This window comes from Mytilus californianus, unplaced genomic scaffold, assembly GCF_021869535.1.
Source record: "Mytilus californianus isolate M0D057914Y unplaced genomic scaffold, xbMytCali1.0.p SCAF_3, whole genome shotgun sequence".
Lineage (NCBI taxonomy): Eukaryota > Metazoa > Mollusca > Bivalvia > Mytilida > Mytilidae > Mytilus > Mytilus californianus.
In genome coordinates, this window is record NW_026262679.1 from 77,030,381 (window position 1) to 77,044,414 (window position 14,034).

A 14,034-nucleotide genomic window follows, 5' to 3' on the forward strand; every position below is an offset into this window, starting at 1 on the left:
AAAATGAGTGCAAAAAGGTTAAATATAGGGAAAATGGACATAAAACCTCTTTGATTGAATTTTCACAGCAAACAAAATGACAGAAGTTGCTCATTTTTTCATACTGAAAAGTTTGATGTCTCTATTTTATGAAATTGGAATAAAATTTGGGGGTCATCGGCCATCCAAGAGATTTTTTGACCTCTTAAAATGAGTGCAAAAAGGCTAAATATAGGGAAAATGGACATAAAACCTCTTTGATTGAATTTTCACAGCAAACAAAATGACAAAAGTTGCTCATTTTTTCATACTGAAAAGCTTGATGTCCCTATTTTATGATATTGGAATAAAATTTGGGGGTCACCTGCCATCCAAGAGATTTTTTGACCTCTAAAAATGAGTGCAAAAAGGCTAAATTTAGGGAAAATGGACATAAAAACCTCTTTGATTGAATTTTCACAGCAATCAAAATGACAGAAGTTGCTCATTTTTTCATACCGAAAAGCTTGATGTCTGTATTTTATGAAATTGGAATAAAATTTGGGGGTCATCAGCCATCCAAGAGATTTTTTTACCTCTAAAAATGAGTGCAAAAAGGCTAAATATAGGGAAAATGGACATAAAAACCTCTTTGATTGAATTTTCACAGCAATCAAAATGACAGAAGTTGCTCATTTTTTCATACTGAAACGCTTGATGTCTCTATTTTATGAAATTGGAATAAAATTTGGGGGTCACCGGCCATCCAAGAGATTTTTTGACCTCTAAAAATGAGTGCAAAAAGGCTAAATATAGGGAAAATGGACATAAAAACCTCTTTGATTGAATTTTCACAGCAAACAAAATGACAGAAGTTGCTCATTTTTTCATACGGAAAGCTTGATGTCTCTATTTTATGAAATTGGAATAAAATTTGGGGGTCACCGGCCATCCAAGAGATTTTTTGACCTGTGAAATGAGTGCAAAAAGGCTAGACATAGGGAAAATGGACATAAAACCTCTTTGATTGAATTTTCACAGCAAACAAAAATGACAGAAGTTGCTCATTTTTTCATACTTAAAAGCGTGATGTCTCTATTTTACGAAATTGGAAAAATATTTGGTGGTCACTCGCCATCCAAGAGATTTTTTGGCCTCGGTAAATGAGTGCAAAAAGGCTAAATATAGGGAAAATGGACATAAAACCTCTTTCATTAAAATTTCACAGCAAACAAAATGACAGAAGTTGCTCATTTTTTCATACTGAAAAGCTTGAAGTCTCTATTTTATAAAATTGGAATAAAATTTGGGGGTCACCGGCCATTCAAGAGAATTTTTAACCTCTGAAAATGGGTGCAAATAGGCTAATTTCTGAATGGATATAGGGGAAATTGGAAAAAAACCTTTCTTTTTGAATATTCACAGGAAAAAAAATGACAGAACTTGCTAATTTTTATGCCCCATCGTAGCTGAGGAGGCATTGAATTTTACCCTTGTCCGTATGTAAGTCTGTTCGTCCGTATGTACGTCCAAGATTTGATTTCCGTTCTCCAGCTTTTATTTGCCTCAACCAAATGTTATGAAACTTTATCACAATGTTTTTACCACACAACACACACCAAGTTTTAATTGTGTTGGTGTCACTTTAACCGTTCTAGAGTTATGCCCCTTTACAAATTGAAAAATTGCTGAATTTTTCCTTTCCTTTCTCTAACTTTAGGGAGCTACCATTTGATTTTTATGGGGGGGCTAGGATGAAAAATTTTGTTCTGCCTTTTTATTTTTACCTCTATTCAGTCCTGCCGTTTTATTTAGTTTATCCTGACTTTTTTTCTTACATAAATTGTCATCCTGCCTTTTTTTTTGGCAAATAATCTCATCCTGCCTTTTTTTTTACTCAAAACTCCTGTCCTGCCTATTTTTTTCAAATTTCATCCTAGCCCCCCCATAAAAATCAAATGGTAGCTCCCTTAGTTTGCTTTTACCAAATGTTATGATTGATATCTTGCAGTTTCCTTTGCATTTTCTTATCAAACTTTGAAGTATTATTAAGTATCATGTGCAGATTTCGGTGTAAATAGGCTGTGTTTGCTTTATATATAAGACTCATTTCTAAAGGAGCACCAACATAAAATATAATGTAAAGGAATCATGGCATTTTCTGTTTATTTTCTTATTATGATATGAGTTAGAATGTCCCATTTAAGTATGGTTAATCTTTCTTTTATCACACATTAAAGATTCAGATAAATGTGAGCATTTGTTCTCGTTTTCTTTTCATTTCTTTTTAATATTAAAAAAATACATTCCGAATAAATTTGACAAAAAATAGACTTACCATCACTACCACACATAATCAGCACAGTAAGTGCCCCTCTTTTTCCACTCCATTTGATTATCCAGTATTATGTGGTGATGTGCAAGTTATAATTGTTTTTTTTTGTGTGTTACCGAGTTGATTTAGGGAATTAACATGACTAAACATATTTCTTGATAGAAGTGAAACAACAATGTTCATGTGATCTAATACATTTATTTTATTTTCAATGGATATCTGTTCTTACGTTTGTTTGTACATATATAATTAAATAAAGATGCCAAATAAATTACATGTTTTTCTCAGTTAGAAATACTGTTTGTAGTAACTAGGTTAAATAATTTCACTGAATAGAATTTGCAAAGCCTTGCTAATAATATAAATTTTTAAAAACATATTAAGACATTTTGCTTTGGACTTCAACATGACAAATTCTAGATTTAACCCTAATTTGGTTTATTATACAATTATTTGCAAAATGTAGATCATAATGAATATGTGTAAAATTTCATTAACTATGTTCAGCACAAACATTGACCTGACCAATACCTGAACACATGTATCATCATGTAAACATCAAATAGTCATGATTGAAGACATCAAAATACTGTTTGTTTGAATATATTTGCCGTAACTTGTATAAGTCTTTCTGATATCATTTTATCCCATATTCAATCTTTTAAAGATGGAGATCTCCTTCTTTCCCATCCACAGAGGTAGGAGTATAATTATGTCAGACATCTCATTCAAAATTTTACTTTTTGAATATACAGTATTTTGATACTTCTGTACAAATAGATGAAAGTATGTTATCTATAGATAGCTTTTTAAAGTTTCAACAGCAATAACATTTCTAAATAACCTTGGATGTCTTTTTACTAATATAAACACCTGAGAGAAAAGACTACAATTGTTCCTGCAGCTTTTTTATAATTGTTAAGCTATTTTCCAAAAATTTCTATATACTTGTTCTAATTGCCTGTACAAGCAATAAAAAAAATCCACCAAAATATATATAAAAAAACACAGAAAAGACTAAGATTTATAGAACTGTTAATTCAACATATTTTAAAACTCTTATCTCAAGTTGAACTTTTTTTCAAGAAAGTGTACAGTCAAAATTTATCATACTATGTTCATACAGTCTATCTTTATGAACAAAATTTGGGTTATAGCCGGATAAATTACTTCACTGGATTATGTATGCATTAAAAACTCAAATGCATCTCATCCAGTACATGTAAGTAATGGTCTTCCAATCAACGATAAATTATTACACAAACTTAAAAAAATTGATATCTAAAAAAATTCAAGGTTCATATAAAGTTGTATAACTATCAAAACAATTTGGTTTATATCATGAAGATATGTCTACAATACATTTACAAATATTACAGCAGGGCTCACGCTACCATTTACAGTAATTTACAGTACACATTAATGTTTATCTCTGATCATGAATTTCAACAAAAAGTTAGTTAAGGTAAAGTTCTGCATAACAACGATCAATTTTCTAATTCTTATCATACAGGAGGAATAATATTTTATGTTAAAACTTCATGACCTCCCCTGTAACTGTATCATATGCTCTTAAAGTATTACCACTGACTGACTACCTTATATAACAAAACATATTTTTCCTTTACTTTTGACTAATTAGATACTCATATACTCTTTGTATAATTTTTTTGTTTGATGTCACTCTAACTACCCCAGTTGAAGACTTTTCTGTCATTAAGGCTTTGAGTCCTGCCATGTCATTTCGTTGTACTGCTAATTGGAAATGTTGAAACCTTAGGTTAGACCTCGCTGTCTTTAGTGCCATAGCTTTTGACAGACATTTTGATTGAACTAGCTTTTCAAAAGTTTTCAAGTTGGCCAATTGCATCTGGTATAACTGAGGGTAGCTAGGTGAAAAAGCAAGTTCACTAATAAATTGAGAAACATTACCTTTCTCAGTGACTAAATTAAAAAGTAATTTTGTGTCATACACAGCATTATGAGATTCATACTGTTGACCTAATAGTTTGTCAACAAGAAAAGACTGGCTATAAGATGACAAGCCAGGTGAAACAAGTTTAAACAAATTCAAAGAGTCTAAAAATGCAACAATACTTGCACATAGTTCACTGTACATATTCATACATTTTAAGGTATGAAATAAAACATGGCAGTCAAATCGTTTTATATTATGTCCTACCAATAAAGGTTTATCTGTGAAACTTGACAAATAAGTTAAAAAATCAGTCATTCCTTCATGTTTATGCTTATAAACAACAGCATTACCATTGTAATACATTTTTTGTCCTACAATAGTGATTTTTGTTATTTCTGATGCTTCTCTTGAAATTTGTTGGTCTGGAAATATATATCGACTGAAGGAACTGTCTTTGGTGCATGCAGCTATCTGGGTTATATCAGAATATCTACCTGAAGTTAAACATTTTGTTTATTATTGTGCATCTAAACTGTAAAAGGTATTTCAAAAAAGCAATTAATTGTCAAAAAATTATCAACAGGACTAAGTCTTCTATCCCCCTTATTTGAACTTTAGTTGATGGTCTTATTGGCAATTATACCACATCTCCTTATTTCATATCTCTCTTCAGTGAAATAACTTTAAAAAATTAGTTTTGCTCCACTGGTCTGTAAATATTTTTCTAAAATTATCATCTTTGTATTTTATCTCACCTCCAAAATAAGGTAGATGCAAAGTGTAAATTGCTAAAAAAAAATGAAAGAGTTATTGCCCCTTAAATGTATTGTTTCAGCAATTTTCAGTTTTTTGTTTTATTTCAACTAAAAGAAAAAAAGAACATTAGAATAATCATCAAAATCAAGCTAAATTATCAAGATGAGTCATTCATGATCCTCTTAATATACTTTATTCATAACGCAGCCTAATATGCATTGACTTTAAAATTTGGCTTAACACAGTATATACAGACATTGATAATGTGTTTCTGTAGATATTGTTATATCTTTGATGTCATGAAAGAATGCAGTTCTTTCAATTTTAACGTTATCCACTGAAATATTTTTTTATAATTGAGGTAACTCATTTCTGAAGTTTAATTATGTATAACTTACTTAAACCAGTTGTCTCTAAATCAAAACAAACTATTGGTGCATCATCTATGTTTGTAAAGGTTTCAGCTTCAGGAATTGCAGGTATTTCTTCTATGTCTATTGTTGCAAAATCTTCTAACCCTAATTAAAATAAAATATACCAAGTCTTTGAAAGAAAATAATTTCAACTTTATAAAATATCAAAATCTACTAAAATTCATTAATATTTTGTGACTAAATTGTCCCAAGAATTACAATACTTCAGAAGTCTGGTAAATTTCATGATTACATCTTCATGTTAATTATTTAACTTTAATGTCTGGCTGAAATCTCACGAATTTTCACAGTTGGTGATTAATTGCACAGTCACTTTATAATTTGAAAACTTTTTTGACTTGGGGACATAAAAATATATACATGAATATTACATATGCATGGACCTGATGGTGTAGCATTCTCCTATTTGGATATAATGATCACATGTATCAAAGGTTATTTTATATATCCAAAGCCTTGTTTCTATTTTAAAGTATATTGATGCTATGTTTCTATTATAATAATAATTATGTATATTGACCTCTTCAAAAGTAAAAAGCACATCATACTTTCTGTCAATATATATATATATAAGAATTATTACCGATTGAACTGTGGTATGTTCTCCCTTCTTTGACTTCAGCCACTGTTGTTTTTTGGAGGCGTTTCTTTTTGAGAACTTTACGTTGTCTTTTTCCCTGTTTGCTTTTGAATCTGTTTTTGTTGCCCTCTCTCTTCTTGTTTAATTTATTACCCCTGCTTAGGGTCTCATTTCCAGGTGACAGGCCTATAGATGTGTTTAACTGAAAAATCAATTCATTTAAAATCATGCAAGTCTTTATCATCTTTATAATAATTCCTTAAAAAAAATCATATTTTGTATGTTTTTGCAATGAAAGTTGAAGGCATTTTGTAGTATGAATATTACATTTTGAGCAGGAATAATCAATCATTGAATAGAATTCGGCAAAATTGAGATTAATCTTGACCTGATGTAGAATAATCAGAATATTTACCCAGGAATCTTTAACAGTTGATATCATAATGTATTGTTTTTTTTGCTCATTTTTAAAGGCTGTAAAAGTAAGGGCTTTTCCAGAATTAATGGTATGGGAGGGAGGAAGGCACTTTTATTAAAATTTGATGGGTGGTGGTTATTTAAGAAAGATTGCCTGAACATTATATGAAATATCCAATTTAAAATGTATGCATGGTGGGGTCAAATAAAAAGTGCCTTCCTACCCCCCCCCCCCCATGATACATTTGGAAAAGCCCTAACATAGTTGCTTAGATATGTCTTTTTGTCTTTGGTAAATAGATGTCTCATTTGCAATCATACCGTATTTTCTTATTTTTATATTTTTTTAGTTTATTTTTTTTAATAGAGAAGTATATATATATATGAAGTAAGATTGCATTTATTACACATTCATTGTGATTATTAAAGCCTTAATGTTAGTTGCTAATTTCTGTTCAATTGTCTTAATTGCAATTAAGTATAGGATGTTTATCAAATAATACCTCAGCAATGTAATTATAACCCTCATTCTTTTGGAGTACAGCTGAGCTGACTCTGTAATTTAAAGATGCTGATGTGGAGAAATGTTTGGTTTTTGGAGCTTTGAGAGCAATTAAGTTATTAAAGCTTTCATTTGCCTGTGATGAGCCCAAGTTAGATAGCTTTTTAGACTGTGGAACCATTTTTTGAATAAACAGTTTCTCAAGATCTGATCTGAGTTCAGACGAACATAGGTCTTTTCCACGGGGAAGATTTGAATGGATATAAGAATCCTTGTCTTTAAGGTATCCGCACCAAGTTTCATTGCAGTTATCATGTTCGCCAAATATGTGTTTTATTGATGCATGTAGGCCGTCCTCAATACCACTCGGATTACCTACATTCTGGTTGACAACGTATGTAAAGTTTTTAACAATTGCGTCACAAACCATTCCAGATAACTCTTTGTGTTTTGGCTTTAGTTCATTTATCTTTGAAATAATGTTATGTTTGATATGATTTCTATCACTTATTTTTTCCATTTTTGAATTGGGCATTAATCGCTTGGCTCGGTCAAACCCTGTGGAATCATCATCTCCTACTACTTCTAATATATCCACTCCTTTTTCATCTAATTCCTTTAACATTTCGACTACCATATCTGGTTCCATACCCTGAAATAGTTTTTAAAATAATGTGTATTCAGTAAACATTTAGATGATACCACAACCCCATATTTGATTATCAAAAGCCTTAAACTTTGCATTGACAAAATTTTTTGTAAAAATTCCTCAAAAATGAAAGCTTACACGGTTTGATTAATTCAACAGTTGTATCTAACAATTCTAATAATCTGTCAATTATTTGAAATTGAAATGTTTTGGAAACACGAAAGAATGAATGGTCCTCACATTCACTTTTATCAACTAAACATTGAATATGCCAATTCAAAATTACAACTTATTGTCAAAGTAAATATTGAAGTGTTGTTTGTTTTCACAATGCAAAGATTACGGGACGTATTATGGGATATCGTTGTCCGTCTGTTCTTCTGTTGTCAACATGTAAGACATTAAATTAACTCAAAAACACTTTAACTAATTTGCATAAAACTTTGATGAATTGTTATGTATATTGATGTGAGATCCCTTTGGTTTTTTATAAATTTTAGATTTTACATTTCCGAGTTATGGGGTTTTATTCATTAAAAAAGGGGTGATTTTCCAGTTTTGGACATGACTCAAAAATGCTTTCAGCAATTCTCATGAAACTTTAGTGAATTGTTTATATCTATTGATGTAAGCTCCCTTTTGATTTTTATACATTTGAAATATGACATTGAGAAGTAATTGAACTTTTTCTTTGAAAATGTGACGGGCGTATCATGTGCTCATGGCGCAGCTGTTTATTACCATTGTTATTGCTTTCATATGGTAAATACCTTTGCCGAACCACTCCAATTCTTTCTACACTTATGTTGTCGTGGTAAGACACCTCTGCTCTTTGCCCTTTCACAAATTCTACAGCTTGATATGCGAACCTTATGGTTTACAACTTTGCCTGTGGTTTTTCCAATCAGTGTTGAAACTCCTTCAAAATGCAACATATTGAAGTTTTATATCTAAATCACTATGTTCAAGCCAAGATTTGAAAAGAACAGGTTTATATTGAGCATATCAAAGAACCCCATATACTAAAATGTTGTTGAAATAAAACAAAATTTAATTTTGGACCCCAATTTCGACCAACTTGAAAACAAGGCCAAACAAATCAAAAATCTAAATACACGATAAGATTCACCATATCAAAGAACCCCAAGATCTCAACTTTTGAAGAATCAAAAAAAAAATTTGACTCCTTTACACCTTAATGTGAAATTATTTATTTGAAAATTGGTACCAAATTCAATAAAATGCTCCACTGGGCGCAGCTTGATACGACCGCAGAGGTTGAACCCTAAACAGTTGGGGCAAGTATGGACACAACATTCAAGCTTGATACAGCTCTGAATTTGGATTGTGATAAAATATTTGACACAGCATAGGTTTCTGACACAGAATGAATGTGGTCTAAGAACTTAAAAAATTTTAATTTACCTTTATGGTCCAATATCCAAAATCTAAATACATGGTTAGATTCAGCATATCAAAGAATCCAAAGAATTTAATTTTTGATGAAATCTATATATAAATCAGAAATAACCAACTTAAAATGGAAAATTTTAAAGAAAAAAAAAAAGGAAAAAAAGGAAAAAAAAATCCCCCCCCCAATTTTTTGAACCCCCTTATGATTCATCACCCCCAAACTCAATCCCAGCCTTCCCTTTGTGGTATGGTACCTTGCAGTACAATTTCAGAGAGATCCATACACTTGAACACAAGTTATTGTCTGGAAACTAGAAAAATGCTTATTTTTTGCCCCTTTTGGCCCCTTATTCCTAAACGTTTTGGGCAATTACCCCCAAACTCAATTCGAGCTTTCCCTTTGTGATATGGAACCTTTTAGTACAATTTCAGATAGATCCATACACTTACACACAAGTTATTGTCATGAAACTAGAAAAATGCTTGTTTTTTGCCCCCTTTTTTGCCCCTAATTCCTAAAATTTTGAGGCAATTACCCCCAAAATCAATCCCAGCCTTCCCTTTGTGGTATGTTACCTTGCAGTACAATTTCAGAGAGATCCATACACTTGAACACAAGTTATTGTCTGGAAACTAGAAAAAATGCCTGTTTTTTGCCCCTCGGGGGTTTAAATTTTCGCGCCTTCTGCTCATACGCCGGAATGCTAAAAGAAAGTCAACAGACACTACTATTTTTCCAGAGGACTAATAAAAATGTCAGGTGACATATGTGGGGTTGGGAAGGTTAGAAACTCTACATGAAAGAAACCTGTTGCAGCTTTCGTGTTGACATCAAAAATTCCAACACCTTTCTTTTCTCTCCCAAAGTGGACCTTGCCTAGTTTAATTCTGTTTAAAGTTTGACATGACGAGTTTTGACAAATAATGTACACTATGCCGGTCAGTCCATAGCATGTTTACTTCCTTTTAATATTTAGACACCATAGTGATTAATCAAATTTGGCCTAGAAGTTTCAGAGGTGAATATTTGTGTAAAAGATAATGGACGGTGACAAATGCCAAGTGAGGAGAAAAGCTCACTTGAACCTTTGGGACATGCGAGGTAAAAAATTAGAAAACTGACGTAGGAAACCTCTCGCACATAAACAAAAATAAATTCGGATACAAACTAAGCAATATATTTAATCGGGTTTCAAGTTTCGGGAATTTTGTCACAGGATAAAATTTAGGATATATATGTCCTATGTAAATATAAAGTGTCTTACAAAAAACCTAACTACTTGATGAAAAACACAGCACAAACTTATTTTTATGCCCCACCTACGATAGTAGAGGGGCATTACGTTTTTCAGTCTATGCGTCCCTTCGTTTGTTCGTTCATTCGTCCGTCCCGCTTCAGGTTGAAGTTTTTGGTCAATGTAGTTTTTGATGACGTTGAAGTCCAATCAACTTGAAATTTAGTACACATATTCCCTATGGTATGATCTTTCTAATTGTAAATGCCAAATAAGAGTTTTGACCCCAATTTCACATGACGGTCCACTGAACATAGAAAATGAGTGGAGCATCCATGTATTATGGACACATTCTTGTTTGTTGACTAGTTTGAGTACTGCATTTTGTGAGCTGCCAGGTTAATAAGACAAAAAAATAATATAAAGATATTGAATTGATATTGTATAGTGTATAGTGTATATCTTTAGGTGTAATACCACCAAATCATAGCAAGTCACATCCGGTTGCATACAAAAATAGGTTGAAAAAAAATATTCCCTTAAACATTTCTGGGTCATAAACATATACCTTGGGTATTTCAAAGCACCATTATTTTTTTATTTGGGGTTTCTATAGAATATTTTGGAAACTTGAGTGGATTGATTCTCCAAAACACATTTTATAAGAAAATTTCCTTGAAATAGGACTTTACCATGAATATTAATTGACAGAACAAGCCATACTTAGAGTTTTGGGGAGCTTTTTCTCCTTATTTCTTGTATTCTGCTATACTAGAAAATTTTTCCTGAGAAATACTTTTATAAATATATAGTTTTAAGTAAATGAAATTATTTTTAAAGCAGTAACAACAAATTATTCACCAAAAGAGAAGCTTTTTATGTCCCTCTCTGGAACGCGGTGTAAATTTAAGTTTTATGTAAGGACTTATTGAAACCTCCTTGGAGACAGTAAACTTTTATACGGATAGTTCATTCAGCTTGAATACTTCAATTAATCATTTATTATAACATTTCTATCATAAATGAGTGAAAGTTACCAAAATTTTTATTTATTGGCCTAAAAAGTAGAAATTTTGAGGAAATGAGAGGTATGAATCGACCAAAAGAGACCTTATAAGGAAGACAAAGAGGTCCATTAGTAATATTTATCATCCTAAAGTCATCTTTTGTATCATGTTCAACTGTTTGTAGGCAGATGAGATAAATATTTGATCATTTATTGGTCCACACTATATTCCATCATGATGCAGCTTGGTTTGGATTTTTCAAAGAAAGCTGTAGATGTCGTCTTACATTATACTAGATTTTTCTCAAACTATTGAACTGATTATGACAGAACTTGACAGGAATGCTTGAAATAACCAGTATTACAAAAGAAAAAAGTCACATTCAGTTTATTTAACAAAAAAGTCTTCTTTAGGTGTAGTACCACCAAATCATAGTACGTCACATCCGGTTGCATATGAAAATAGGTCGAAAAAAATATTCCCTTGAATTTGACAGTTGTAGGTAATTGATCCTACATTTCATTGCAGTAAAACATTTCTGGGTCATAAACATATATCTTTGGTATTTCAAAGCACCATTATTTTTTTATTTGGGGTTTCTATAGAATATTTTGGAAACTTGAGGTTACATGGTTACTAAAGCTTGTACACAGGTTAAAAAAGTGAAAATTTAATTAATTAACTTCCAGTGTTGGTTATTTTTTTATATGCCATGAAATGTTATGTGAAATATTTTTTATAGTACTGGAAAGGATAAAACTTTACTCATGCCAAGTATTTCTTTATTTGAAACAGATAAATTCTGCACAATTTTTTGAAAAGTGCAAATTTAACGAAGACTAATATGGGAAAATCAATGGTGGTATTACACCTTTATATTATTTATATACACTATACAGTATATATAATACACTATACAATATCAATTCAATAACTCATACTATAAAAATAATCTCATCTTAACCTTATGTATTTCATTTTGAAAAACTAAATAACTACATTCCAATGATTCGTGGCTGACCAGGTAAAAACCCACTTTTAGGAACCTGAGTCCTTTTGTCAATGCCAGCTAAACTCTAGGGTAGGACCTTACTAGGGAATGAGAAAGACAAAAATTGATTTTGTGCATTAACTACAAATATAACACAACACAAACATAATCTTACTTTGCTGACAGCCTGTTATGCTCGATGTATGCCAGATTGTATTATATAAATATTCACAAATACTATTATTGCAATGCATACATAATTCAAAATCAAAATGTATAACACCTCGTGATCAGATGCCAACCTTCGCTGCGCTACGCGCGATGCGGTAAGCCCAGTGCTGTATTCTTCTGTATATAGATACTATTTTGAGTATTATGATGACAATGCCGGTACCGCTAGTTTTCTGTGTTGCAGATTTTGAGACTTCATATGCATGATTCAGGATATAAAACTACTTTTGGCAATTTTTTCCCGTATGATTTATAAAGAAACTAATTCCTATCATAGAATTTAACCAAATGCCAGCTTCTTAGTCAAAATTTATTGGTTTTAAAGTAAATTTTACGTTGAAATGTAATGTGTCGCTCAGGGTGTCATATTTTGCATCTCTGAAGGGGAGGCACTTATTAAAACAAGGATAGATTTGTCGTTAATTCGGTCCTTATCCGATAGTTTGTAATTCAAGCAGAAAAAAATGATATCTTCAGAAAATCGCTTCTTTGCACAGTATCTGCTTCTCGTGTTGTAGGAAATATAACCAACAAACAAATCGCAACATTGTTTGAGACATACGAGACTGACCTGGCATGTAATTTAGAAGAATTCAATCGGGAGGTCATTCAATGGCGAACATGCTCGATGGCGAAAAAAATGTCCTGATTTTCAAGATGTAAGCCATTTAAACTTGGCAAGAAATGATTCTGTAGATTTTTCATACATTTAACATTGGCACCTTTTTTCTTTTATCAAATGCGTGACATTTTTCAATGGACCCCTTTAGTTTATTTTACACAGGCGTATTAAGGAAATGTAGTCCAGCAGAGTTCTCAATAAGTGGTGGTAAGAAGGTTTTGCCCTCCACCATATTCAAAGGACTGACTATTTTGTTCTTTTTCTATAGTGAGGATCAGCAGATTATCTTCAAGGACTCTCTGATGAAAACCAAACGTAATATGTTGATATTTATATTTTCATGCAGACAACATTGATTTATTCAAACATTTCTTAGATTTCTGACGTTATTCCCATGACTTTTGTATGTGATCATGTATGTTGAACAAAAAATATTAGACACTGTGACTCTGAAAAGAAACTATCTCTGAACTAAAGATATTTGTAAACAATTTTTATTGTAATGAGCATGGTCTTGACTAGAATAAAAACTACATATAAATTATATTGAGTTATCATATGATTTGTGTATTCCTAGTACAATACATAATTTTACGTATGTATTAATCGGTGTAATTCTGAATTTTACAAGTTGGTTCTACAATATCATTAAAACTATATGATGGTTCACTCTGCATTAAAAGCCACAATAAATCTAAGATTAAAACTATATGATGGTTCACTCTGCATTAAAAGCCACAATAAATCCATGATTTAAATATATGTTAAAAGTTTAAAATTTGTATCCCCCCTTTTTTACTAGTATGACACATACTGTACAACTAGAATGTACAATTTGTTCCAGAATATTTTGTTTACCTGGAGTACATTTGTATATGGGAAACACTGTGAAGGCAATTAAGGGTTTGTATATCGAGACTATGAAAAAGGGTAGGTACATGTAACTAAACATGCTATAGAATATATAGACCTAATTGAAAGGAAAT

At 31.5% G+C, this 14,034-nt stretch overlaps 1 protein-coding gene across 1 annotated transcript; it reads right to left on the minus strand.

Moving 5' to 3' along the window:
- Positions 1-3,917: 3,917 nt before the first annotated feature.
- LOC127733648 (uncharacterized) lies at positions 3,918-8,491 on the minus strand. The gene is made up of 5 exons (XM_052242965.1): positions 8,320-8,491; positions 6,902-7,552; positions 5,985-6,183; positions 5,366-5,485; positions 3,918-4,705 (listed from the first exon to the last, which is right to left on the minus strand). The coding sequence occupies exons 1-5, from the start codon at positions 8,482-8,484 to the stop codon at positions 3,918-3,920; spliced, it is 1,923 nt and encodes a 640-aa protein (XP_052098925.1). The 5' UTR covers positions 8,485-8,491.
- Positions 8,492-14,034: the final 5,543 nt, after the last annotated feature.